Source organism: Phytophthora ramorum (genome assembly GCF_020800215.1).
Source record: "Phytophthora ramorum isolate Pr-102 chromosome Unknown Phyram_PR-102_s0003, whole genome shotgun sequence".
NCBI classification, from domain to species: domain Eukaryota; phylum Oomycota; class Peronosporomycetes; order Peronosporales; family Peronosporaceae; genus Phytophthora; species Phytophthora ramorum.
In genome coordinates this window covers 3,416,075-3,440,082 of record NW_027150649.1, presented here as the reverse complement: position 1 = coordinate 3,440,082, position 24,008 = coordinate 3,416,075, and the positions used below count along the sequence as shown (strand labels likewise).

The window sequence follows — 24,008 nt, the reverse complement described above, 5'->3', positions numbered from 1 at the left end:
CCTGTGGAAAGAGATGGTAGTTGTTTACAAAGGGTGAATGAAAAAAAGGGATTGGAGGCCTTGTGGATTGGATATCCTGTCGAGAAGCATTGATGGGAGAAACGGAATATGAGCATGATGCCGTTTGGAAAGAGCAGTGAAAGAGCAGCTGGACAGGACAGCGAGCGTGCGCGGTGCCTGGTCCATTTGCTGTTTGGCCATTGCCATGTGCATGTTGACGCTCTCTTGCTGCGCTGGCGAGGCAAGGCAAACCTCGCGCTTGATGGGGTCTCTTAGCAGGGATGCCGCGAACCCCCTCCCACAAAAGACTATTTTCTGGTGATGGACGCTGCCGCAATCAGACCGCTCACTTCCATGGCGCCGTCCTGCATTCAAGGGGAGATCAATGGTACCATTGCTTCCAGTGAGTGCGGGGGGGGGGGGGGGGGGCTCAATTGACCCTTTGGTGCATGTAAAAGGAGGGATGTAGGTAGAGCTGTTGTTCCTCGCGGAAGCGGATGCAGCGTTCGACGTTAGGCGGGCATCGACGCTGTCGCTTGTCCGGCGTGCGGTAAGCCGGGCGCCGCACAATCTCAGGGCCGTCCCACAGTGGGTTAGTCAGGTCGGCGTTCAGACTGATCTGCTCCAGGTGACGGAATTAGAGGAAGTATCGAGCGAGCCTGTCGTCTGTGCCACTGGAAATATACCCACGCGCAGGGGGCGAATTTGTGGCGAGCTGTACAAGTATCCGCAACTACCGGTAGCAGTGCTACCGCAGCACCTGAGCCGATGGCCTTGCTGGCTGGCTGGCTTGCAACGCAGCACTTGGAGCTTGCAACGGGGAACTCCGTGAGTAAAACGGTGGCAAAGCTGGGCTCCACAACTCGGCCTTCAACAGAGCGAAGAGTTGAAAGTAGCGCTACCGCGTGCGAGTCGATCAGTTGTCTCGTTACAAGCATAGTAAACGAGCCCAGCATCCACTTTGGCAGCCACCACTAAGGCAGCCATCGTCACCATTATCCACTGCCAGTGGGCCACTGAATACTAGCCACTGGTTGCCGTGGTGCCAACATGAGTTGACGTCTTAAGAGCACTACAATGCGTTGACTTTGTCGACTTGGCAGGCAAAGCATGGAGGAGGCTTGAACAGCTTGCCCACCAGGATGCAAAGCGTGAATGCGCATATTGAAGCCGACACAAAATGATTGTCGAACGGCAGTTCGCATACAATAACTATCCATTGCACGGAAGACAACCACCACCATGTCGACCAACTCGCATCCAGCGAAGCGCCACTCGTCACCCAGCTCACGCTGCCCCAGCAACAATCCACCGCCACCACAAACGACGACCTGGTGGCCACGAAGCTACAGATCTAATTGTAGCCTTTTAACGCAGACGTATGACCAGGAAAGTGTGAAGCTATTGCAAGCTCAGAGTTGCAATTGACTTTTGGTCGCGCGATGAAAAACTGACGCTCACGCTTGAGACGGAAGGGACCATCCGTTTCATTTCTCCGGCGAGTCTATTCTTTCATCGGCGGGCTTCACTCCCGGGAGTAAACTCGCCACGACTCCAGTTTGTCTTGCAAGTGAAGAGCGTCGCAGCAAGCAGAGAGCGTCATGTCGAAACCCTCTTCGATTCCGCAGGTGGAGGTGAAGCCTGCGTCGTCTCGACAGTCACGAACCTCATGGACGCCAGGAATCTCTACTCAAGCGACAAAATCTCAATCGATCCCGCGTGGACACCAATACTTGGTAGGCCACAGGGCCAGGAAGAAATTGATGCGGTGGTACATTTTCGGTATCATCCGCCGCCTCGTAGTGATCGCAGCTGCCATCCAGTACATTATCGTCTCGATGACAGCCACGTCCAGCATGATACAGACGCTGAAAGGTGCGCACAACCCGCCGGAGTCCTTCCGCGTGTTCACGGCGTCACTGATCTCCGGATACCTCGGAAAGGGCCTCATTCGCGAAAGTCCGCTGGTCAAGAATGTCCTAGGGAACGACACGACGCCACGAGACTACGCCGTGTTTCTCGAGTCCAAGACGAACACGTCATTTCACAACTGCTCTGGCCTACCGAAATTCAACCCGGCGATCTACAGCTACAGCTACCTCAGCCAAGCCTACCTCGAGATGGTAGACGACGTCAAGTACAATGTCACCGTTCTGGACAACTCCGAGCTGGTGGCTGTAGTGGTGGACTGCAGCTTCACGAACCTCAAGTCCGGAGATGCTGCTATGGTGCGCTTTTTCAACTTGGTGCGCTCACGTAGCGACCCGAGCGACTTGTACATGGTGACCATGTCGCTCAACGTGCAGGATTACGAGCTTCGTGACTACCGCAAGAAGGGGCCAGGAGTGTTGGGCATGATTTCTCTAGCGCGCAATATGAGCGCACACTCCATGGGCGAATTCTACCTCATGGCGTTGACGTACCCGTACAAGCGATCCATGGACTTTGAGGTGTATGAGTTTGTGAGGATAACCACCGATAGCTACCTTGAGCTACGCAGTGTACCCCGCGACCCGCTCACGCAACCTGTGAAACGTCTAGTGACGGCACGGAAACGCGGGTTCTTCGACGGACAAGAGCAGTCAAATATTCGCTACATGTACACAATGCTGGATTCAAACGCGACGAGCGCTCAAAATCGTTGGGAGTGGCTCGGCGAAGCTGTGCTTCAAGATTCACGAGCGTGGGTGCACGGACTCCACCTGTATTTCGGAGTGCAGACGATTTTCTCTTTGGCTGTCTTGTGCCTCGTGGCTTTCCAGAATGCGCGGACAGGCAAATTATGGGTCGGTGACCCGTTCGCTGCGGTATCAACTGCAAGTCTCGTGACGCGCGGCATTCTGGTGATCATCTCGTGGTATGTGAACTCGTTCTGGATGCTGTTCGAGTATTGCTTGGCAAATGGCGGCAAAATCTCGAAAACGCAGATCGTAAGAGTTCACACGGAGCTGGTGCACGCTGATGTCCTTGTGGTGTACCTCAGTTTAGTTGGCCTTCTCAGCGCCATCTTCCGCGAGCGAATTGACCCGTCAGTTGCAATCTTCTTGTTCGAGATTATCTACAACTATGGCTTAAGCATCGAGACGTGGTCGTCCGTTATTCGTAAGGAGGTTGTGAAGTACTCCGATAAGGTTTTCTACTTAGGCGTGCCGAAGGTTGCAGCGAGTGCTGCCAAGATGTCACCGCTACGTCTATGGACTTCCTTTCAGATTCCTCTCAGTAAGGATAGCACCTTTCTCTTGGCGTCCTTCTTCCCTGGCGCCATTTTGCTGTCGATTATCGCGGGGTTTGCCATCGTGCACAAGATTTACCGTCACTTCTATCCGGAAAAGAACCGTCAACGATCAAGCGCAATGAGCACGGAGAGGTCGTCGATCAACGAAAAGACAGCGCTTGCATTGAAAGGTAACCTTACCAACTTCGAGATCTCAACTGGCGCCGAACTGCGGACGCGGTTCGGCCTCATTTCCGACTACAACAACTACGTGTACTTCAAGGGCATGAAGTTTGCATCGGCAGATGGTGTGTACTGCTCCGGGTACGTGATCGTGAACGGAAAATTCTTGGTTGATACCACGCATCTACTGTCGATCGCAATGATCAAGGCGACTGGTTCGCGCTTGACGAATGTCTACGTATATGAAGTCGAGGGAAACACAGTGAAGGAAACTTCACGACTAGTGTACCCGGAGACCTTTACGTGGTCAGACTTGTGGCATCTGAATGTCACGGTGCTGCTTTGAGCAGGAGCAGTCGAGAACAAGGGAACAAGAACTATGTTCAAGACTTGATAGCGCTTTTTAGTTCTCTCGGCTTCAAAAAGATGAACTGACCCTTTCAATCGTCCTTCATGGTGTTAAGGCAGCAGCATCTTGGTATTTTTTAGGACCGAAAACGAAGATTTTATCTGCGGTGATGACATTTGGATGTTACATTTACGGACCGTACCCGTCAATTTCATTTACGTCGTCAACGCTACTCCACTTTGAGGCACTTTGCTTCTCGTGGCAAACGCGGCGTAAACCTTGCTAAGGAATGCCGCACCAAAGTCCCGTGCCGAACATCCCCCGTGCACTTTTCTTCCACTTGCAGCACATAATCTTCTTTCGAGATTGAGTACGCCATTTCTCCTGGAGCTTGCTATGTTTCTCCAAACATTTCAGCGATTTGCGAGATCTCATCTGACGGTCCAAATATGAATGGACCAATATTCAAAAAGAACACTACGCTGGCAGCAGAAATGCTCAAGTTCCCTCGTCGAGCCAAATCGGACAAGAGATTGATGACACGATGTTGATACGAGAAGTAGCTCTTGAAGCCTTTCGAGTCATAACCCCCACCATGAGCTCCCCGGGGCTTTCATTTCTTCCAGTGTAGATCGCAAACATTTCTCCATCCAACGACCCTTGACGCATCAGCTGATGTAGTGGCGTCTCCACTTATGCTTGACTACCAACGTCAAAGCGAACCCGAATCTCTCGTCGAACGGACCAAAAGGGACTGGTATCGTTCGCCTCTCCGAAGTATTGACTCGGCAGCTCTAGATCCCCGATACGGAGAGCGTCGCTCGATAAGATCCCAGACACGTAGGGTGAGTTGAAGTACAGTCCGTTCGCTTCATATGTCGACGATACACTGTGGTTGTACAGATTGTTATCCCCGAATGCACTTGCAGTAACCCACACGCCACGTGTAAGATTTGTGGAGGTGTGTCCAGCGAGATTTCCCCATAGTGAGTGTTTCCATGGGGTGAAGGATGCTGTGATGACGGCCCGCTGTTGAATGTTGGAGGACAATCGAAGGTGACGCAGATTCCGATAAATCGTCGTACAACGGACTCCACACTTGAGAATACTTTGTGTGCGTCGCCAAAGACGCTGGCTGGAAAATGGATACACCTTGCACGATCGATACGACTAGCAGCAATACTGCAATCGCGTGCCTCCACGATCTTATCGGTAAACGAAATCGCTGTGCCCTGCCGACGGGAAATCGCTAACAGGATAAATTCAGCTATGGCAGCTCGTGTATCCACTAAAACTGCCACCTTTCCGAAGTAAGCATTATAGATTTCATCTCGTCTAGTTTTGTAATAACTGCGACTTCAAACTACACAAACCTTGGTTGGAGACCCGCATACCATGACCCATACTCCGTAGTACTATGCTTTGGATTGATGATGGCGCTTATCCTGGTACATGTAGTTCCTATTTGCCAGCATCTCCTCGACTTAGGTAGGTAAGGAAGCATTTCAATTAAGGCTGAAGGCAAACAGCTGCCAAATTTTTGCCTCAACATGCTCTTGGTTCCATTCGTTCCTGGTAGACTCGGCGTGTCATTGTTTTTAGCTCACTGTGCTGAAGGCTAACGTTCCTTGCCTTCAATTTTTAGCTCAGCGTGCTGAAGACTTGCCTTCAAACTCGGTGCAACAATAGATTTCGTCTCACCTCTGTCTCCGATAACTTTAGCCCCTGACAAGATGGTCACTTGCGTGCCATTTTGACATCGACAATTGCTCGTATTGATGGCGAAGACCGACAGCAACGGAGCCCCGACGGGCTCCTCGATAGTGAAGTTGCAAGTGAAAGCAAAGGGAAAACGGCGATCGGTGATCTCACCCGCGTTCAGTCGCGAAAGTAAATATCTTGTCAAGGCTCCACTACCGAAGAAGAAATTGAACAAGTGGCAGATTTTCCAAGTCGTGCGCCGCCTTCTGGTGATCGCTGCCGCCATACAGTACATCAATATCTCCTTGATGGCCACCTGGCGAACTGTGGAAGTTTTACGTGCAATGCCGAACCCAACCGAGTCTTTTGGCATTTCTACCTCGTCGCTCATTGCGGACTACATGGGAGACGGACTCGTCGGAGACAGCCCACTGGTTCAGGACGTGTTAGGTGGAGATACGACACCAAGAGACTACGCTGTGTTTTTGGAGTCTGCCTCCAAGACATCTACGGAAAATTGCTCTGCTGTCTCCCAGTTCGATTCCGCTGTCTACAACCACGCCTTCCTAAGTCACGGGTACTTAGAAATGGTGAGTGATACCAACTACAATAACAATACCCTCTCCAATTTCGAGCTGGTTGTGGTGGTGGTGGACTGCACCTTTACACCACTTGTGTCAGGGGATCCATCGGCGGTGCGTATTTACAATTTAGTGCGTTTGCGGGACGACCCAAGTGATCTGTATCTAGTCATGGTTTCGCTATCAGTCCAAGACTACGAGATACGTGCGCATCAGAAGTATGGGCCCGCTCTTTTAGGTATACTGACTGTCGTGCATGACATGCAAGTGGGCGTTTCGGAGCATTTCTACGCAGTGGCACCAACGTATCCGTTCCAGCGCTCACTTGAATTCCAGATCTACGAGTTCGTCGAGCTAACGGACGATAGCTACTTGAAGCTGCGTAGCGTTCCTCAGAACCCACTCACACAACCCGTCAAGATTTTGGTGACAACGCGGAAGCGTGGCTTCTTCGATGCTGACGATCAGTCGAATATATGCTACATGTATCCTTTGCTGGACGCAGTAGATGCAAAGCTCGCTTTGTCACGCTGGGAGTGGTTCGGAGAGCCGGTTATTACGGATACTTGGGCTTGGGTACATGGACTTCACTTCGTCTTTGGAGTGCAGACGATATTTTCGCTAGTCATACTGTTCCTGGTGTCATTTCAAAACGCTCGAATAGGGAAGATATGGATCGGCGACCCGTTCGCCTCCGTGTCAACTGCAACGCTCGTGACTCGAGGCATTTTGGTGTTGCTATCATGGTATTTGAACTCGTTTTGGACGATATTCGAGTTGGCCATGTCGAATGCTGCAAATCTTTCTGGCCACGAAATTGTCCATGTGCACGTGGAGCTGGTACACGCTGACGTTCTAGTCGTGTACTTCGGTTTGGTTGGTCTTCTCAGCTCGGCTGTCCGGGAGCGGATTGATCCAGCAGTTGCCATCTTTGTGTTCGAGATCATTCACATGTACCGCTTAAGCTTATTACGTGCTTCATCTGCTGTACTCAATGAAGTGATATCATACTCTGATACCGTTTTCCAGCTTGGCGACGCAGATGTGACACTGGATGTTGATTCCATGTCCCCCTTGCGCTTTTGGTCTGCCTTTCAGATCCCTCAAAAGGATGGCACATTCCTCGCCGCAACATTCTTCCCGAGAATCATTTTGCTCGCAACTATTACGTGTTACGCAATTTTGCGAAAGTTTTACTGGCACTATCACCCCGAAGAGGTTCGTCAAAGATCGAGCCAAAGCAAGAACCAGTCGGCAAATGAGAAAGCTGACGTCTCGCTTAAGTCCCAACTCACCAACTTTGAAATATCGACTGGTGCTGAACTCCAGGCACGGTTTGGTATCATTTCGGACTACAAGAACTACGTCTACTTCAAAGGGATGAAGTTCGCGTCTGCAGACGGAGTATATTGTTCAGGACACGTGATATTAAACGGGAAATATCTGATTAGCTCGAAAGATCTGCTGGCGATTATCATGATCAAAATGGTTCGCGCTCGCTTTACAAATGTGTACGTCTACGAGGTTGATGGCAATACGGTGAAGGACACTGCACGACTGGTTTATCCGGGGACATTTTCCTGGTCTGATTTGTGGCATCTCAATGTCACGGTGCTTCTTTAGTCATCTGGTGCGCTGAGGAGGACAACTCATACGTTGTTGCGTACTTCAGTGCGAGGGTATCGTAGTAGTCAATGCCTGTGGATTACAACTACTCAATGAACACATTTTGAGAGCAGGATAATTGTAGGAAAGCCGAAACGAGTGTATTGACTGATCAGGGAGTAAAAAGCTTAGGCAGTATTCAATCGCAGTCACAACCGCCGCCATCTCCGTCCCCGTCGCCACCACCACCCCAGTCTCCTCCGTCAAAGTGGCTGCCCAATGCTCCAATACCGCTTCGATCGCCTGCTTGATGAGAGCCGCTTGGCTTGGGTGTGCGCTTATTGCCCGTAGTACCCTCGCTGGGCTTAGCGTAGCAGCACCCCATCGGGTATTCTTTGGTCGGCCCTTCTTAAAGTGGTCATCATCGATTGAAATTCAGTCCGAACCTTCGACGTCCGTTTCGTAACGCTAAAACGTCCGTGCGATGACTCAATCCCGGCGAAACCATTGAGCTTGAGCCGTGTTGTCGGAGAACCACTATATCCGAGCCTGTCTACCTTGAAGTATCAAGAAACAAGAATATACTTCAGCATGTAGTATGTGTACATTAAGGGTTTGCAGACAGAGCATTAAAAATCTACTGTCGATTCACCAACGTTTACGCGTATGAAGTTATGGCAATACAGTCGAGGAAACCGCGCAACTGGTATCTGTGGCGTCTCAATGTGACGGTACTTCTTTGATCGCGGCTACCAACAATTGATGACAACAACAATCGATCTCCAACGCCATTCTGTTCATGCATATTTGTGCAATGTGCAAGGGAAAATCATTCAAACCGTGAGCCCGACTAGCCAGTCATCGTGATTCGTCGAATCCCGACCCAACGCAACGATGGGAATATAATACTTCGCAGTACAAGCGTTAACAAAGAAGCCCCAGCACAGGTGAATTAGCCGTGATTGCATTTCGGGTGGAACTTCCGAGCGTGCTATGCAAGCGAAAAACATAATGCGGTCAACTTCCTTGGGGTACGGTGTAATTCATCAAAGCCTCCATGCTCTTCACTCGCAACATCAGTCGAATCAGGCATGGCATTAGTATCGTAGATGACCTTTTGTGTCTGTTCACCACCGCGTAGTCTCTACCAAGGACCATCTCGCGCGGTTACCCATAGACACCGGACTAGCCACAGGCACGAGAGTCACTCATGATCGCTTTCGCACGCTGACGGCCAGTTCATGTAGAACGTCATCCTGCGAAATGCTGCGCAATAGCTGGGCAGTGGTCCGCCCCGTAGAGTGAATAAAATCACGCCACTTGGCTGTGTGTTCGCCGTCGTACGAATCAAATATTCCGGCAATGTCTTGATGAGCTTTTAGTACACCCTCCTGCAATTCTTTAACAAGATCATCTTCTGGAGCAGGCAGAGAATCTGGCTTGTTGTTGCTGTTTTCCGCTGGTATCGGGGTTACGCGTAGAGATGGCCGCTTGATTAATGCTTTTGCAGCGTCATGCATTGCTGTTTCTTCAGCAAACGCAACAGCCTTGTTCGTTAAAGTACACAAGTGAGCTGCAATGCACGACAAGCGCCAGTCATCACGAATGTGCTCGCCAAAAGATGAAGTCGTGTCAGTATCGATCGAAGTCTCACGGGAAACTTTCGACCACTCTAAGCGCTTGTGTAGACGAAGCATTGCAGCGCGCACCTCGGCTACACGCTTCGTTTTGCAAACAAAGGCGTCGATCTCTTCGTCAGTCCAAGCATAAATATCGCGCAGTGTAACGGTGTGATCCATGACCCGTAAACGTGGAACTGTTTGGCTTGGCGGTGAGTACTCTGCAACGTACGCTGCCTTTGCTGCCAAAGCACTATCAACAACTTCACGCAGTGTCACCGAAGTCGGGCCGCGAAAGCCGCCTCCAGTGGGTAAAAACATTTTAGTCCTTTGAACGTCTTTGTGCTCAACAGATTCAGCGTCAGTAACATCTTGCAGGTCATCGTTGGACGCCATTGTGTCTGAAGTCGAATCATCCACGACCTTAACCTGTGAGTCTTCAGTAGTTTCAGCTAGGGATTCTTCCTCAAAGAGTATCCCTTCGCGAAATTCGACCGAGTCCCACCACGCATCAGAACGATTCTTTCGATCCATCCAGCGCGCCAACATCATCTTGTAGATTAAATCTACCACCGTTGCTAAACTGCCTTTAATCTTCGTCTCTAGTGCGCCAATATCTTCAATTCGCATCGATTTGAAGCCAGGAGTTCCTAACTTAGATGCACGCCATGCACGATTTACATCACGTAAATGATAACTAATGTCAGCAAGGACATCAAAGCGTGGTATTCGTCTACCGTGTTTCCTTGACGTATGCCTAGGCGAAAATTGTGGTAAAAAGTCTCGTTCTCGCTCATAGTGCGTAAATCCAAAGACAGTTCGTCCAGAATTTCGACACCGTTTCCACTCTTCAAGGTAGACAAGCAACTCGGGTGTCCATTCATAGGTCTCCTTGATCAAATTGTCCTCGGATACAGCAGCCTCACGACTCAATCCTAGCCGTGATCGTAGCTCTGCATCCGCACGAATAATCCCACTTGACGCCTTTTCGGAAATAATGCCAGCGTGCACATTCGGCGACTCACAGTCCATTGCCACCGCATACAAATGCAAAATCAGAAAGTGAAAGTGTCTCATCGCTCTCCTCGCAAACGCGAGTGTAACTCGCAAATGGTTCCATCCGTAATGTATCTTCACGTGCGGGTCTCTTTTATTCTTCAGCGCGAATGATCTCCTCTTCAAGTCCCGAAAGAACGGATCCATGCTCTCTGCAATCGATTTCAACTTGTCCGACGCGTGAATCTCCCACTGCCCATCCAAATGCGCGGGCGGGGGCTGGTACAACACTTGCAAGTAGAAGAACGGGTTCTTCTCCTTCAACGTCTTCATCACCATATGCATGGCACTTTTCAGCGGCTTCACCTCGTCCTCCTGCTTCGAAGCTTCTACCACATCGTCGTACACCCTCCACAGTATCGCTGGCACCCACTGGTGGCTCGTCGGGAGCTCCTCCTGCTCCTTAATCAGCCGCCGTCTTTCCGACACAATGGAAGTTGCCTTTTTCATGAGACGAGGCAGCTTCTTGACGATCTTTAGGGTACGTTGTACTACTGGCATTTTCTTGTTCGCCACTTTCCGCACCAACCGGTCCGTCCTTTTGCGGATGCCCATATCCTGTTGCCCCCATTGCTCTTCCCCGTGCAATTGGGCCCCCAAAAAGGTCTGGAACTGGGTCGTTTGCTCAAATGCAGCCTGTAACCGTCCCAGTTCGTGGGCGCGGGACTGCTGGGCCTTGTACCGTAGGAACTGGCGCTGCAATGAGCGCTGGATGGACGCGAAAGAGTCACTCGTGTCGGCGCAAAGTTGCAGTTTCTGGGCCACTTGACGCTGCATTGAAGCCTCGGTACCGCGCTTCCTGAGGGACAAATATATACATTAGTGCATGACAATGTAGAGGGGCACCTGACACATCGAATGAGAGTATTCTTACCGCTTGGTGACACGTATGGCCGACACAGTTCGAGATGGCACGCAGGTGCCGTACTCGCCGGAAGCCATTGCTGTTGTGCAGGAATTGAGAGTGATTGTCGAGTGTAACCTTGGTTACGTTTCAACTGTGTGTAGTTGGTGTTTTCTTGAAGTAGATTGTGTAAATTTGATGTATGTCGCACACGTCGCATGCTAGTCAAAGTGAGTATTTCGATCGAAGCAGAACTCGAGGGACAACTGCGTGCTGGTGATAGGCTTTGCGTAGCGTTTCACCCATTCTAGAACGAAAATGGCATCTCTATCAACTTTAGTATCCCCCCCCCATTCACCGATGCCAGAGGGTACGACAAGTCTGAAATTCAGAGTCGACACGTGAATGTCGGTTATTGTTTGATGAACTTTCGTGTGTAGGAAAGTATAAAAAACGAACGAGGGGAGCTAACCATGCTGCCCAGTCCAGAGATGGGAAGGTCTGTTCTGCAGCTCTCTCGAGTCTAATCATTGCTGGCCGACATTGTCCCGCAGCCTGTACGCACTTCAACATTGCTCTCATGAACCCCAGCATCTGCATTCGAAGGTGTTCTCGAAGGTGTCGTTGGGTACGCCCCGAGGCTTCGCTGCTCCAGCATGCTCTCACTTCTCATTTCGCTCTGTCGAGCGCACTCGTCCAATCTCCAAGCTCCAGCGTCGGAGTGCTTCGTCACTTTTCGTAGGGTTCTTGCGAAAAGCATGAAAAGGAGAATATTCTGAATCTGTTCCCATCGAATTCACAATGCTATGCATCCAGCGATCGAAATGGCTTGACCAGGTCTACGGGGTAGCGTTCCTCGCCAAGTGGATCGTCATTCTCCGCACAATGAGAAAATTCAGGAAGTTGAACCGTACTGCCAACATGGCACAATGGCGAACCGCCTAATGCTACTGAATCCCATATTTTCGTGTACACCCAGGTTGGTAGTTCTTTAAGCTGCGTAAACTCCAGTGCCAAGTACGTTACGTCGAAGTTTTCAGCTGGAGGTAGCACTCGCAGCGCATTGTGAGAGAGAGCCAAGTTGTAGAAGTGCGTTGAGGATGCGGTCAGCAGCGCATCGCTAGGTATACTATCGAACTTGTTGTCAATCAGTGAGAGCTCACTCAAAGTGGGAAGCTGCATAAGCACACTCGGAAACGGATTTACTAGCGAATGTTCGATGAAGATGATCTCGACGTCTTTCCAGGGCTCAATAATTTCTTGAGGGAGCCCCGTGAGGTTCGTATGAGTGAACTCCAAGTCCGTTAATCGTTGCGGTAGTGGGACCTGTAGAAGTCCAGGTGGTATACCTGTCAAGTTCACATACGCAAAATTCACAAACAGTAGCGAAGGGTGTAGCTGAGCCGATACCGCCGCTTCCTCTCCCCACCTCACCAGTGTCGTGTTCCACAGATCAACCCCCATGAGGAAGGAAAACTCACGAATAATGGATGGCATCACAAATGCAGGACAGTGCATGAACATGATCCTCCGTACCGCCTCACGTTCCAACGCGCTCAAACTCTCTGAAGAGGGACTAGCCACGCCCTCTCGATAACAATTGAATTTGACCACCGCGCAACTAAAATTTGAAGCAAGCCATGGGTGCATACGCTGGAAACACATGTCTTCCATGATGCCAATGTCACCCTTGACCGTGCCGTACTGTCCGATAAGATGGAGGCCAAGGATTACCCCTCCCGTAGCTAGGAAAAGAAGTGGGGTCAAGACATGGATAGCACGGTACAAAAGTCGCGATGACTTGTGTTCGCTCCACGGAGAATGTGCCAACGCGCGGTGGGATCCTGCGGCCACAGCACAAAGTTTGGGGTTGAGTTCAGCCACAGGAGATTTAGTCTTGTCGGTGATCCGATCGGGTTGGCACGCATCGTGTAGCATTGCTGCAATAGCCTCAAGACACAAGAAGACACTCACGTGCGGCACCAGCTTTATCCCAGCGTTGTCCCATGACATAAAGAAGAACGCGCGATTATCCAGTACAAGATTGGGGAATGTAGCGTCGCCGTAGAGTAAAGCGGCGGGGAAGGTTAGATTCTTGATGTCAAACTGCATCGCGTACGGCATGAAGATCGCGCTCGGCAATAAGATCGCTGTGGACGTAGCCAGCAGTGCATCCACTACAACAGCAAAGAAACGTATTGCCAGGCGTGAATCCGGTGGCGGTGCGCCATTGCTGGCGTCACGACTTCTCTTCAGAAACATTTTATGGATAATGAATGCTGACCAGCAGTTTGTCACCACAAGCGCCACTTTTGTGTGATTGATCCACGGTCGTGCCACAAGAGTGCTGTACAGATATGCATTCGGGATCTGTGTAGCAATTTCAACAGCTTTCCGAATCGCGAACATGCGACTGTACGCTTCATCGTCTTCATTTTGGAGTTGCCTTCGTAGGTGTTGTGCTTTACCACTTCTTGTTTTTGCCGAACGCTTCAACACGGCGTATAGGCTATTCACCAACAGCGTAGCAAACTTCACAATAATCATGTCCAACTTCAGCGGCTGTACCGTTAATTTGCGGGCAAAAGCAGAGGCACCTAAGTGACTGAGAAGCTGTAGCCCATGCGCTGCACCGAGACCACCCAGCACATAGCTGATAACGAGAAAATGTCGATCATTTTTTGGGGCCAACAGATTGGCAAAGTAGTCGAGGTACTCGTTCTCCATGAGCAGGTAAAGCTTGCAGCAGCCGAACAAGAACGCTGCAGAAAGCGCATGGAGCAGGATCATGAGTAGCCATAGTGTAGTATATCGACAGCGTGAGATCTTCGCGAGGGTGTTGGTCACTGATGCTTCACGAAGCACTTGAATGGAAGGGTCTGAACCATCGCTGGGGGTCACACGATGCATATTGTATTTTGGCACGCGCGAGAACAAGATGACGCTGGAGTTATTCATAACACGACTTCACCATCCCATGCCAATGCCTCTTTCCGATAATAGTCAGGTCATTTCTCGCAATGTGCAATGGAGTCTGTACATCGCCTCGGCTGCTGACGGGCGCTCTGCTGGGTCCAAGGAGATGCAAGCATTCCCTAACTCTACGATGGGTGGAGGGGTTTCCTGGGAGAATCTCGCTCTTAAACTTCCTTTGAGTACACGCTGGATTACCATTAGATCAGGCGAGTTAGCGCTCTCTTGGGAATACGGCACTTTGTGCGTGTCCAATTCGGATAGGACAATGCCAAAGGAAAAGATGTCCGACTTCTCATTGTATCGTTCCCCCATAAGGACTTCAGGCGCCATCCACAGAAATGTGCCCACGCCTGCAGTCATAGTCCGGTCCTCGAACTCTCTCGAGACGCCAAAATCCGTCACCTTTGCCTCCAACGCACCGTTCAGAAGGATGTTACGGGATTTTAAATCGCGGTGAAGTACATGTGGGATCAGCGAGTGCAAATACGTGAGAGCATGCGCGACGTTCCAAGCGATCGACAACTTTTGAACATCGAAACCAACTGGGTAATTGGTCTCATCGTATTGGTAGAGTAATGAGCGCAAGTCCCCGCCGTCCATGTACTCCATCACCATGCATATGTCTGCCAAGGAATCCCACGCAATGCCAATGAGATTCACAATACAAGGGTGCTCCATCGCCGCGATCATCTTCGCCTCGGCTAGGAATTGGTTGATTTCGAAAATCCTCTTGCGCGAGTCTGGGAGTAGCGTCTTGACAGCAACTTGCATGCCGTTCCAAGTTCCCAGGTGTATCATTCCATACGCACCATGACTTATCTTCTTTACAATGGTCACTGAGTTTCGTGGGATTCGTGCAGCCGTGATGGCATCGTCTTCCCACAAACCAGCCTGCCCGCGCGGTGACAACGAGTGCTCGTTAGTAGCTTCCGATTGGAGTACACCTGTAGCACCCACTTCATCCAGATAATTTGCCGCAGCCATCGCTGTGTCCCCCCTACTAAGAAAGCGCGTCCCGAACCCACTGAAAAATCCTCCAGCACTATCAAGGACCCTGCCACGACGATGAGCTCGAGGTCTTGTCGTAGCTGTCAATAGTGGATCAACTGGTGGACGAAGGCCTGAACAAACCATACAAACGCGCATCTTTTTCCGAGTCAGAGAGCAATTGCTGCAGATGATCTCGAAACAAACTCTGCAGTGGTGCTTGCGGCGAAACATCGTGAAATCTTTCAAGCAGATACAGCACTTAATCCGATCTTCGTCGTTGATCCACGGTGATCGAGATGGAAGCACTGGAGGTTCCTCCGTAGAGCGGCTTGATCTTGAAGCAAAACTCTGCCGAGGTGTTGAGGCTGTAGGTGCTTTCTTATCGACACTTTCAGCCTTATTTGCAAGCTCATTTTCTTTCGCTCGAAGCCTGCAGCGATAGCGTAAACGGCACTGCAGCACTTGTACAGCGCACACGAAGCGCAAAAAAATCCTCCGCTGGTATGCCATCTTGACAAAACTTGAAACCTTGTCTGCGGCTGATCTGCGCAACCCCAGCGCTTGCAGTCGCATTTTGTAGCGAAAGGCTAATTGAATCGTTTGCACTGCACGATGAAAGCGTCGGTACCGGCTTCGAGCAGTTAGAGTCAGTACTGTGTAGAACACTTTGGTTTTGGCTTGGTTCATCCTCGCTTCCTCAAGGAGCTCTAAAGATGCTTTCTTCGAGAGTCTTCGAAATCCCTTGGTTTCTGGTACCGTATAAATATGTAGAAGTTTGCGAGCAGTACCCCCTCCCTCTGCAAATCTTTCAAGCTGTTTGATAGCATCTCCAAGACCGATGCGCTGAGAAGGCTCAAACGCGCACAAAGCGAGAACAAATTCCCACTCGGTATCACTCACAAATTCTTTTGGTCGGGGTAGAAAGCTACGGTGCCGAAGGTGATCCATCACAGCGACATCGGGTAAATAGACGCCCCACGGGATGTCGTGCGTCACAGCTTCCACCACACACATCCCAAACGAATACACATCAGATTCAAAAGTTGGCATCTGGCCATTGCAGCCCAGGCATTCAGGCGCTCTCCATCGGGTAGCACCACCGGATCCCGTAGGCTTTGACCCAGACAAGACAAAACTAAACCCAAAGTCTGTCAGCTTCGCTACTCCTTCGCCTGTAACGAGGATTTGGTTACACTTGAGATCGCCATGCACAATGTCATTTTGATGGAGATACTCAAGTCCCAAAGCTACCTCGTGCAGCTTGCTCCATATTAGTGCTCGGCTCACTGCTTTCATTTTGTCTAAATAGTCCACCAAATTGCCATTTGAAGCTTCTTCACAAATGAAGAAGCATGGATGCGTGTCATAACATGCTCCAAAGAAGTTAACAATGTGAGGATGCCGTGCCTTATGCCAAATTCTTGCCTCACGCAAAAACGCTTTCTTTTCTAACGGCGTACTCACGGTCACGCATTTCGTTACGACCTTCGAGCCCCTCCATATTCCACGATAGACCTTTCCATAGGACCCAGAAGCAAACGGCTTCGCTTGCCTTTGAACTTCGTGGCGAGGAACAAACCATTCCGGAATTTCAGGAATTGGAGCACCAGACATTCGCGCAATTTTCTTTGACGCTGTCTCCAGTAAACGTTGAGATCGAGCACTGTATCTGGGCTTGTGGCGAGTAGTTTCACTGTTGAGTAGGAGTAGCGCGGCAGTTTGGGAAGCAGTGTCAGGCAGATCTCTCGACAACGCGGACGAATTCTCCTCCCACGAGTTTACTAAGCGGTCTTCCACAGCAGCAACAGCATTATCCCAACGTTCTTTCCAATTCATGAGAATGGAGGGAGATTCAGCGGGTGATATGTGAGCTATCACTTCGTCAATATCGTAGTGAAACTCTCGAAGAAGTCCTAAGATCGTTCTCGTGCTAGCCAGCCTTTCAACCGAACTCTGATTCGTGTGTTGGACCAGAAACGCGTGGAAGCGCGCGGCGATACGGTGAAAAAAGACTCGGACTCGAGTAGCGAGAGCATTTCCACTCTCGTCAATCTGCATTTGCACTCTTTGCAATCGCTCCAGCAGGTCTTCGCAGATATCTTGAGTCTCCGCCATACCTGCACACAACTCCAGCAAAAGTGGGAGTAGCTTGGTGACACTCTGTTCGCTATCTCTGCTGCTCGAGCGAGAACTCGTCGTCAGCGTCGTCTGTTCTGACAGCGCGCTGCCCTGACCTTGGCTACCTTCTACGTTTTCTTCCTCTCTCTCAGAGTTTATCACCGAAGTGGCGACTCTATCGAGCTCTGCTTCTCCTTCAGGCTCGCCACCACCAGGTATCCCGACGAAATACGAGAGCCAACCGCCAATATGCTGTGCCGCCCTCCACATTTTCCCAGGAACAGTGTGACAATTTCGATAGTCGTCCAGCACTGCCTCAATCTCTTTATGTCCATATCGATGTGCCATCTGCACGGCCGTGACTCCCGACGTGTTGCTCATCTCCGTATCTGCACTTCTCTCCAACAAAAGGCAAACCAGATCCAAACGTCGACTGATCACCGCCACATGCAGCGGAGTGTCTCCGTCTTCATCTGGCAAATTGGCACTTGCCCCATTATCCAGCAGCAACTGGGCGGCTCGCACATGGCCACCAAACACTGCGCGACTCAAAGCCGCCTCCCCCCATTGGTTCGGGTGGTCGACACCAGCGTTGAATTCGAGCAACAGCTTCAGAAGATCCACGCGACCGTCGGCGGCCGCCAATGTCAAGGCTGTCCATCCGTCTTGGTCACTTGAATCCACGTCTGCCCCGCTTCTCAGAGCGGCTTGGAGAGCTTCGAAGCAGCCTTCTTTTACGGCTTCTAGCACGAGGTCTGCCATATTATCTATCGACCGCTGGATGGGGTCAGTGAAAAGTGAATGGGTTCATGCGCCTTTGCTGTACCTATATTGCTCGCTTTTGTATATTATACTCCCGTTTTGTATATTATACTCCCGTTTTGTATATTACGCCCGTTCTTGGAGCAGCAATAATTGTTTCACTTCCTCCGTGTGGACGATCTACACGAGCGGCTAAATTGCAAAGCTGTCTGTTTATCCATTGGATTCGATGTCGAGTGCAACGCCATCGGAGTGACGTCGAAGATGTCGACGTAACCTTACCACGTTGGTAGCAATTCAGGACCAGCATCGGTGGCTGTCGTCTTAATGAGTTGGGACTTCGCTCGTAGCGCGTCCATTAGTTGGTGCCGTAGTCGTCGGCGGCTGCGTAGATCGAACCCACGTTGCACGCATCACGGTAGCTACGGTCTCCGTCATTGAAGGCGCGTGGCTCCAGACGGAAGCAAATATCCACTCCATCGATCATCGACGCTGCTGCGACCCATACATGTTCTTGATGTTGCGGAAAATCTCAACTGTTTGCCGCGCAAGCTGCAAAGACTGCGTCTGCACTTTCTCGCGCATGCGTGCAGACCGCGGTCTGTGGCCGCAAAGCTCCTGCATGTCCTGCTTCGTGACTGCCAACAACTGGATGAGGTCCCTTAGCTCAGGCTGGTCCGAGGCAGTGCCAGTTTCGAAGTTTGTTTCTTGCAGGGCGGCAGCGTTGCTGCATACACTGCTCAACACATCGGGCTGCCCAACAGCTTGTGAGGCCAACTCTGGCTCGGAGGCAGCCACTTCATCCGCCTGCTCGTGTGATACTTCGGCGCCACTTGATGTGCTTGTGTTCGCCTGGTCAAGCGAAACCTCTTGCGAGAAATCACTATTTGAAGCACCTTCGGGCTGGTTGACACCACTTGCCTCGCCCGCTAATTCTGTTTCCTCGCACGGATGTTTTCTCTCGTCTGGGAGCTGGTTGGATGCAGAGTGCAAGGCAAGCTTTTCGGCCCCAACAAGAGCATCCCTGCTCAGCATTTGCGCTCGACTTACAGCTGCAAGAAGCTGTCTTGATGCAGTGTCTACCATGACACTGCCCACGCCGGTTCCGCCAGACTCGATATTTCCACCACGGTTCGCGTGCCTATACTGCTGTACTTCATGCTTCAGCATGTGGTTCGTGACGGCTGAAAGTGCATTCACTTCACTGCGCATAGCATACACATCGCTCCACCGCAATAAACACGATACCAGAGTCTCATGGTCCCAGGAACAGATGGCCTCAGTGCTCAGTAATTGAGAGGGCTTCGGGTCGGCACCATCGCCTTCCATCGCGTCATCGTCCGGGTTATGAGTAGACAGCGCTGTAACCTTGCGATTCCAGTACTCCTCGGCAAGACGCTGCTCTACAATTTCGTTTGCCACCAACTGATCAACAGTGTTTACATTGGCGTTCGGTCCATTCGTCTTCGATAGCCGTGACTGCGAGACAGCAGTCGGATTTAGACTGCCTTGACTTCTGTCACTGTAATACGCATTGAATTGCGTGAAATGGACACTGCGAAGCTGCTCAGGTTCATCCAGTAGGCGCACAGCCCATAGTGCCTGCAAGTGATGAGCATAAAGATCCAGAATTTTGATAATGCTGGCAGTCACGTCCGTCTCGAAAGACACCACCCGCTCCAAAGCCACGGCCTCAAGGTTGTCGGTCCACTTGAAATCGTTCCATAGGCACACAATATTTAACAGCTCGTCACAAATACATCGGAGCAGACCATTGCTGTCGTGTTCGAAATCAAAGGCCAGGTTTTCCACGTCGCGGAAAAATCCGAGCGGATATAATGCCCCTTCCGACGCTGCGCCTGAACCTGAATATTTCTCACCCAGCACACTCTTGCTGTTGTGCCGCTTGGCTCGTCCTTCACGGTAGTTGTAGCCCCAAATATCCACGCAAAGCAGAAGCTCGGGAAAGAATTCATACGTATCCCGCAGCAGCTCTTCTGCGGGTTCGCTCGTACTAGCCAGCTGCTGTTGCGGAGACTGCTGCTGCTGTTGCTGATATTTGTGCGGCACAACCAGCTTCAACCGTGACTTGTACACACCCATTTTCCGCTCAAAGTGAGAATTGTTCAGCGCGATCGGTAGCGAATCAACTTCTTTGCAGGTGGATTGACCCTTCACGCAATAGAGATGCGACACCAGAGAGTGCAGCTGCATCGCTACAAGATGAAGCTTACGAATAATAGAGTTCATCTTCTTGCGGTTGAGCACCTCCTTGCCACCACTACTACGAGCCAACGAGTACGCAACGTTGTCAAAAGATTTCATGCGTGAGCTGATTTGAGACACAAGTTTCCGCTCCCACTTCAAGGCCGAAGCACCCCGACATCCAAATTCACACAATTGTGAGCGCAAAGGCACAGCAGTATCGTCGGACATCTCGGTCGGGTGCAAGTAATAATACGGATCACCCTTCGCAATCTCATCCATAAGTCGCTTGTGCGTCACTCTCATAACGTATGACTGTGGATCAGACGAAATAACCCGCGCCAAAAGAGACCACACGAACGGTGGCAACTCGCGAGGCCAAGACAGCGAAGCGCCTTGCTCCAGTTTGACCGCCAGAAAATCGCCTTCAAATTTCAAATTGCTCTTCTTGGGTGAAATGTGCGCCACAAAGTTGTCTTGCTCCTCAGACTCACTTGCTGGATCAATCGGCGCGGTCTCTTCGAACCAGTCGTCGTCCTCACAGTTCATATGAGTAGCTTCATCGACCTTATCTGGGTTTTCTCCGGCTGGAGTTTGAGGGGTGAAAGGCTTGGTAGCTGCAGCTATGGTGGACTTGGCCAGCATTGCTCCTCTTTTCGGAACAGGTTCTTCAATATCAAGTCTGTCCACGGTAAGTAGACGTTTCAGTCCATCCTGCATCGCATCAACTTTTTCTTCTAGCGTCTGCTCGCTTTCCGCCAACATCATTTCCAGGTAGCTATCCAGTTTATCCAGCAGTTGTTGCTTACGTTCCTGGCTAAGCCCACACGAGAGGGAACCGATCTGACACTGAAGTTCATACATGATGCCGCATAATACTTCCAGCCTGTGGTGGTGCTTGCTACTGATACCCAGTCGGCGAAACTTGTCTTCTTGCGCTGTCAGCGAAGTTTTAGCCACCTCAAATGCAGTTTCTTCCTTGTTCATCCTCTCCAGCGAAGCAATCACACGATTATTAATTCGGACCGTATCGGTGACGATATTTTCAACTGGAGACCCAGCTTGAGTTATGAGTGCCACGGGGTGCAGGTCATTTGCAACAGTACTCCGTTGTGCACCAGCTTCCACAGAGGTCAGAAGCACAGGAGGCTGCGTTGGTTTGGCGTTATTTTCTTCAGTAACACTGGTAGTTGCTCCTCTTAGCGCAGAGCAATCCATAGCACTGTCTCCACCACGAACGATATCACAGCTTTCATCACTTGCAACCAAATGCGGCGGACTGGCAATTCGGCTTTCTTCTTCGCCAAGAGGACAGCGTGGACTTTTACTAAGAAACATAAATGCATAGAACATCGAGGCCACCGTTAGAAAAATTAACACATTGCGAAAAGTGGAGAGCAATTCAATACCGTGGTGGAGAACTTGTAGACGCAGTTGGTCTTTGTGGTGACGTGCAGCCAGTTTTTTCTTGCATTGTCAAGCCTGGAGTCAACGGCACAACTTCCCTCTGCGCAATACGTTCGATTGATGCACCTTGCTTAATTTCAGCATCCGGGTGAGGCTTGTCGTCAGCCGAACCAAGCAGATCGTCGTTTGGGTTCGCGATTTCCTGTTCAGTAGTGGGTGCTATCGTTGAAGTATTCGCTGCCAAGTTGACGTTCGGTTCGGTCAGGACTTCATCGGTGTTTGATGCTGGGATGCTCTCGTTGACAGGAGAACTTTCACCATGCTTGTCATGGTGAGCAATGTTGTCACTGTGACTCTCACTAATGTTCGCCACTGTAGAATTATCCTCCATCAGAACACGCTCTGTCTCTGTGTCGTCGTCTTCACGCCCAGGGAAAGTGTCAGCGGTCGCCCTCTCTGCAGCTTCGTCGAGCTGGTCCAAAAGCGCAGTTCGTACATCAGCACCAGGAGGTGGTGTAATATGCTCGCGACCACGGGACTCGAAAAATGGTTCTTCGCTCACCTCAAGCTCGAGTTCTTCTCGAGGAATCCGACGCCGCTTGTACATTCGTCCAACTGGGCTACTCCACTGCTGTGAACTTACACTATTCAATCGCCGTCTCCGATGCACAACAGGCACCTCCATGTGGCGATATTGAGGTTGGTAGCCGTATGCGACGGCCATTTCTTCGTCCTCGGTCATCCATTCGTCGTCCTCATCCTCGTATGTATAATCATAAATATACGGCATTCGTTGCCGGTAAATAGGAGGTGGCGGTGGTCCATCGCTTCGCATTTTGCCGAGCGGCCGCTTGAGGCTTCTCCGAGGATGATGGACGGGTTGGTGCTGCTCAGGTACGTCCACAAATTCTGCCTGGTTGTTCGCTCCGGCATTCTCGCTCGTGAGGTCAACTGCTCCGTCATACCCATCGAATTCTGCATCGTTCTCATCTCCATCGTCATACTCGTACGGGCTGAACTCTGTCTGTGTGAAATGACTCGATGGTCCCTGATAAATATGCCGCGCTCTGGGTCGAGAGATTCGCTGCGTCTGTTCATTTCCTGCGTCCGCCGCGTACATGGCGTAGCCCACCTCTCCACGCGGGTGCGCAGGGTAATTCCTGGGCGTCCACCGAGGATGTTCTGGATATCGCCGCACTCTACGTCGAGCGACGAAATGCGCCGGCGGGTCACTCCGCTGTCGATACGCTGCGTCCGCTGCAACAGCCTCTGCAGGTCTCCCGGACCTCCCAAATTCGATCTTCTCGTCCGCATCCACGTCCACATATCTGCGACCGCGCTGTCCTCCAAAGTACATCCTCTGCGCCCACGCGTCTTCGTCCGTCCACCTGTCCTCTGGAGCTGCTTCTCTTTTGGCCGAGGGGGACGTCCTCCCGCGTCTCCCTGGCTCGTAGAACCTCACATCATCCACCTCGGTCCTAGCGATGCGCGGCTTTTTCTGCAGATGCACCTGCAGCCTCTCCACCAGCGTCCGCAATTGTCTCGTGGCGTCCTCCAGGCGCTCGCTGGACGCTGCAGACATGAGGAAGTTCATGACGTACTCGAGTGTCTCAGGCGACCGCTCCGCCTCGTCCGGAGACAGCGCACAGTAGTCGATGGTGCAGCCTGTAGAGCGCACGATGCCGTTGATGCTGCGCCCGCCCCGCTCGCCGTACAGATACGGCACCAGCAGCTCCGGATGCACGCGGGTCGTTAACCGGACGGTGCGCACGCGCTGTGCCACTGGGAGCGCGCTCTTGCCAACTGGCTCGCGGCCCGAATAGGGCGGCGTCAGGGCCACGTCGTCGGCTTCGCCCTCCATCTGCGCGTTCTCCATGGCCAACGAGTTCCTTCTGCGTATTTGCTCCACACACTTGGAATTTCAAAATTTTATTATTATAGCCTCGTTCCTTTTTGTAATAATCGTGTTAGCCACTGTGAATTTTGAGTTACGGGGGGACGGAAATGTTCGATTGGAAAATTCGTGCTGACGTAACGACCATCTTATAAAAAACTATAAAAAAAAGCTACATCGCAGCAAGTGACAAACATATGTTGGAATGCGTTCTGCAGGCCGACTTCAACTGCTGTAACGTTGAAGATCAAAGGCCTTGGGACCCTGCGAACAATGATAAGCGCTGCGACGCTGTGAAGTATAGTGAAGCCAAGTATGTAGGGTCTGTGCATGTGAAGCTGCTCAAGCCCGCTTAAGTAGTTGATGCGAGCTGCAGCACTAACAGTCAATTTACTTTTTTCTCTTTCATCTTTATCCCTGGAGTGTTGGCTGCTGGCCATACGGATCAAGTGCGACTTCTAATAGGGTACTGAGCCCAAGTACCGTGAAAGTCCTGCTGCAGCT

The 24,008-nt window shown here is 51.1% G+C and overlaps 5 protein-coding genes across 5 annotated transcripts; 2 read left to right on the top strand and 3 right to left on the bottom strand.

The window, feature by feature from the left end:
- Nucleotides 1-1,601: 1,601 nt before the first annotated feature.
- Nucleotides 1,602-3,743, top strand: KRP23_4173 (uncharacterized protein; the record flags this gene model as incomplete). The annotated part of the gene is made up of 1 exon (XM_067889100.1): nt 1,602-3,743. One exon carries the CDS (start codon nt 1,602-1,604, stop codon nt 3,741-3,743), a length of 2,142 nt encoding a protein of 713 aa, XP_067748291.1.
- Nucleotides 3,744-5,524: 1,781 nt separating this feature from the next.
- On the top strand, nt 5,525-7,651 carry KRP23_4172 (uncharacterized protein; the record flags this gene model as incomplete). Its single annotated transcript, XM_067889099.1, has 1 exon — nt 5,525-7,651. The coding sequence occupies one exon, from the start codon at nt 5,525-5,527 to the stop codon at nt 7,649-7,651; it is 2,127 nt and encodes a 708-aa protein (XP_067748290.1).
- Nucleotides 7,652-8,841: 1,190 nt separating this feature from the next.
- On the bottom strand, nt 8,842-11,250 carry KRP23_4171 (uncharacterized protein; the record flags this gene model as incomplete). The annotated part of the gene is made up of 2 exons (XM_067889098.1): nt 8,842-11,107; nt 11,183-11,250. The coding sequence occupies 2 exons, from the start codon at nt 11,248-11,250 to the stop codon at nt 8,842-8,844; spliced, it is 2,334 nt and encodes a 777-aa protein (XP_067748289.1).
- A 706-nt stretch (nt 11,251-11,956) lies between these two features.
- KRP23_4170 (Leucine-rich repeat-containing protein 58) lies at nt 11,957-13,414 on the bottom strand (the record flags this gene model as incomplete). The annotated part of the gene is made up of 1 exon (XM_067889096.1): nt 11,957-13,414. One exon carries the CDS (start codon nt 13,412-13,414, stop codon nt 11,957-11,959), a length of 1,458 nt encoding a protein of 485 aa, XP_067748288.1.
- A 5,067-nt stretch (nt 13,415-18,481) lies between these two features.
- On the bottom strand, nt 18,482-23,486 carry KRP23_4169 (uncharacterized protein; the record flags this gene model as incomplete). Its single annotated transcript, XM_067889095.1, has 2 exons — nt 18,482-21,530; nt 21,613-23,486. The coding sequence occupies 2 exons, from the start codon at nt 23,484-23,486 to the stop codon at nt 18,482-18,484; spliced, it is 4,923 nt and encodes a 1,640-aa protein (XP_067748287.1).
- Nucleotides 23,487-24,008: the final 522 nt, after the last annotated feature.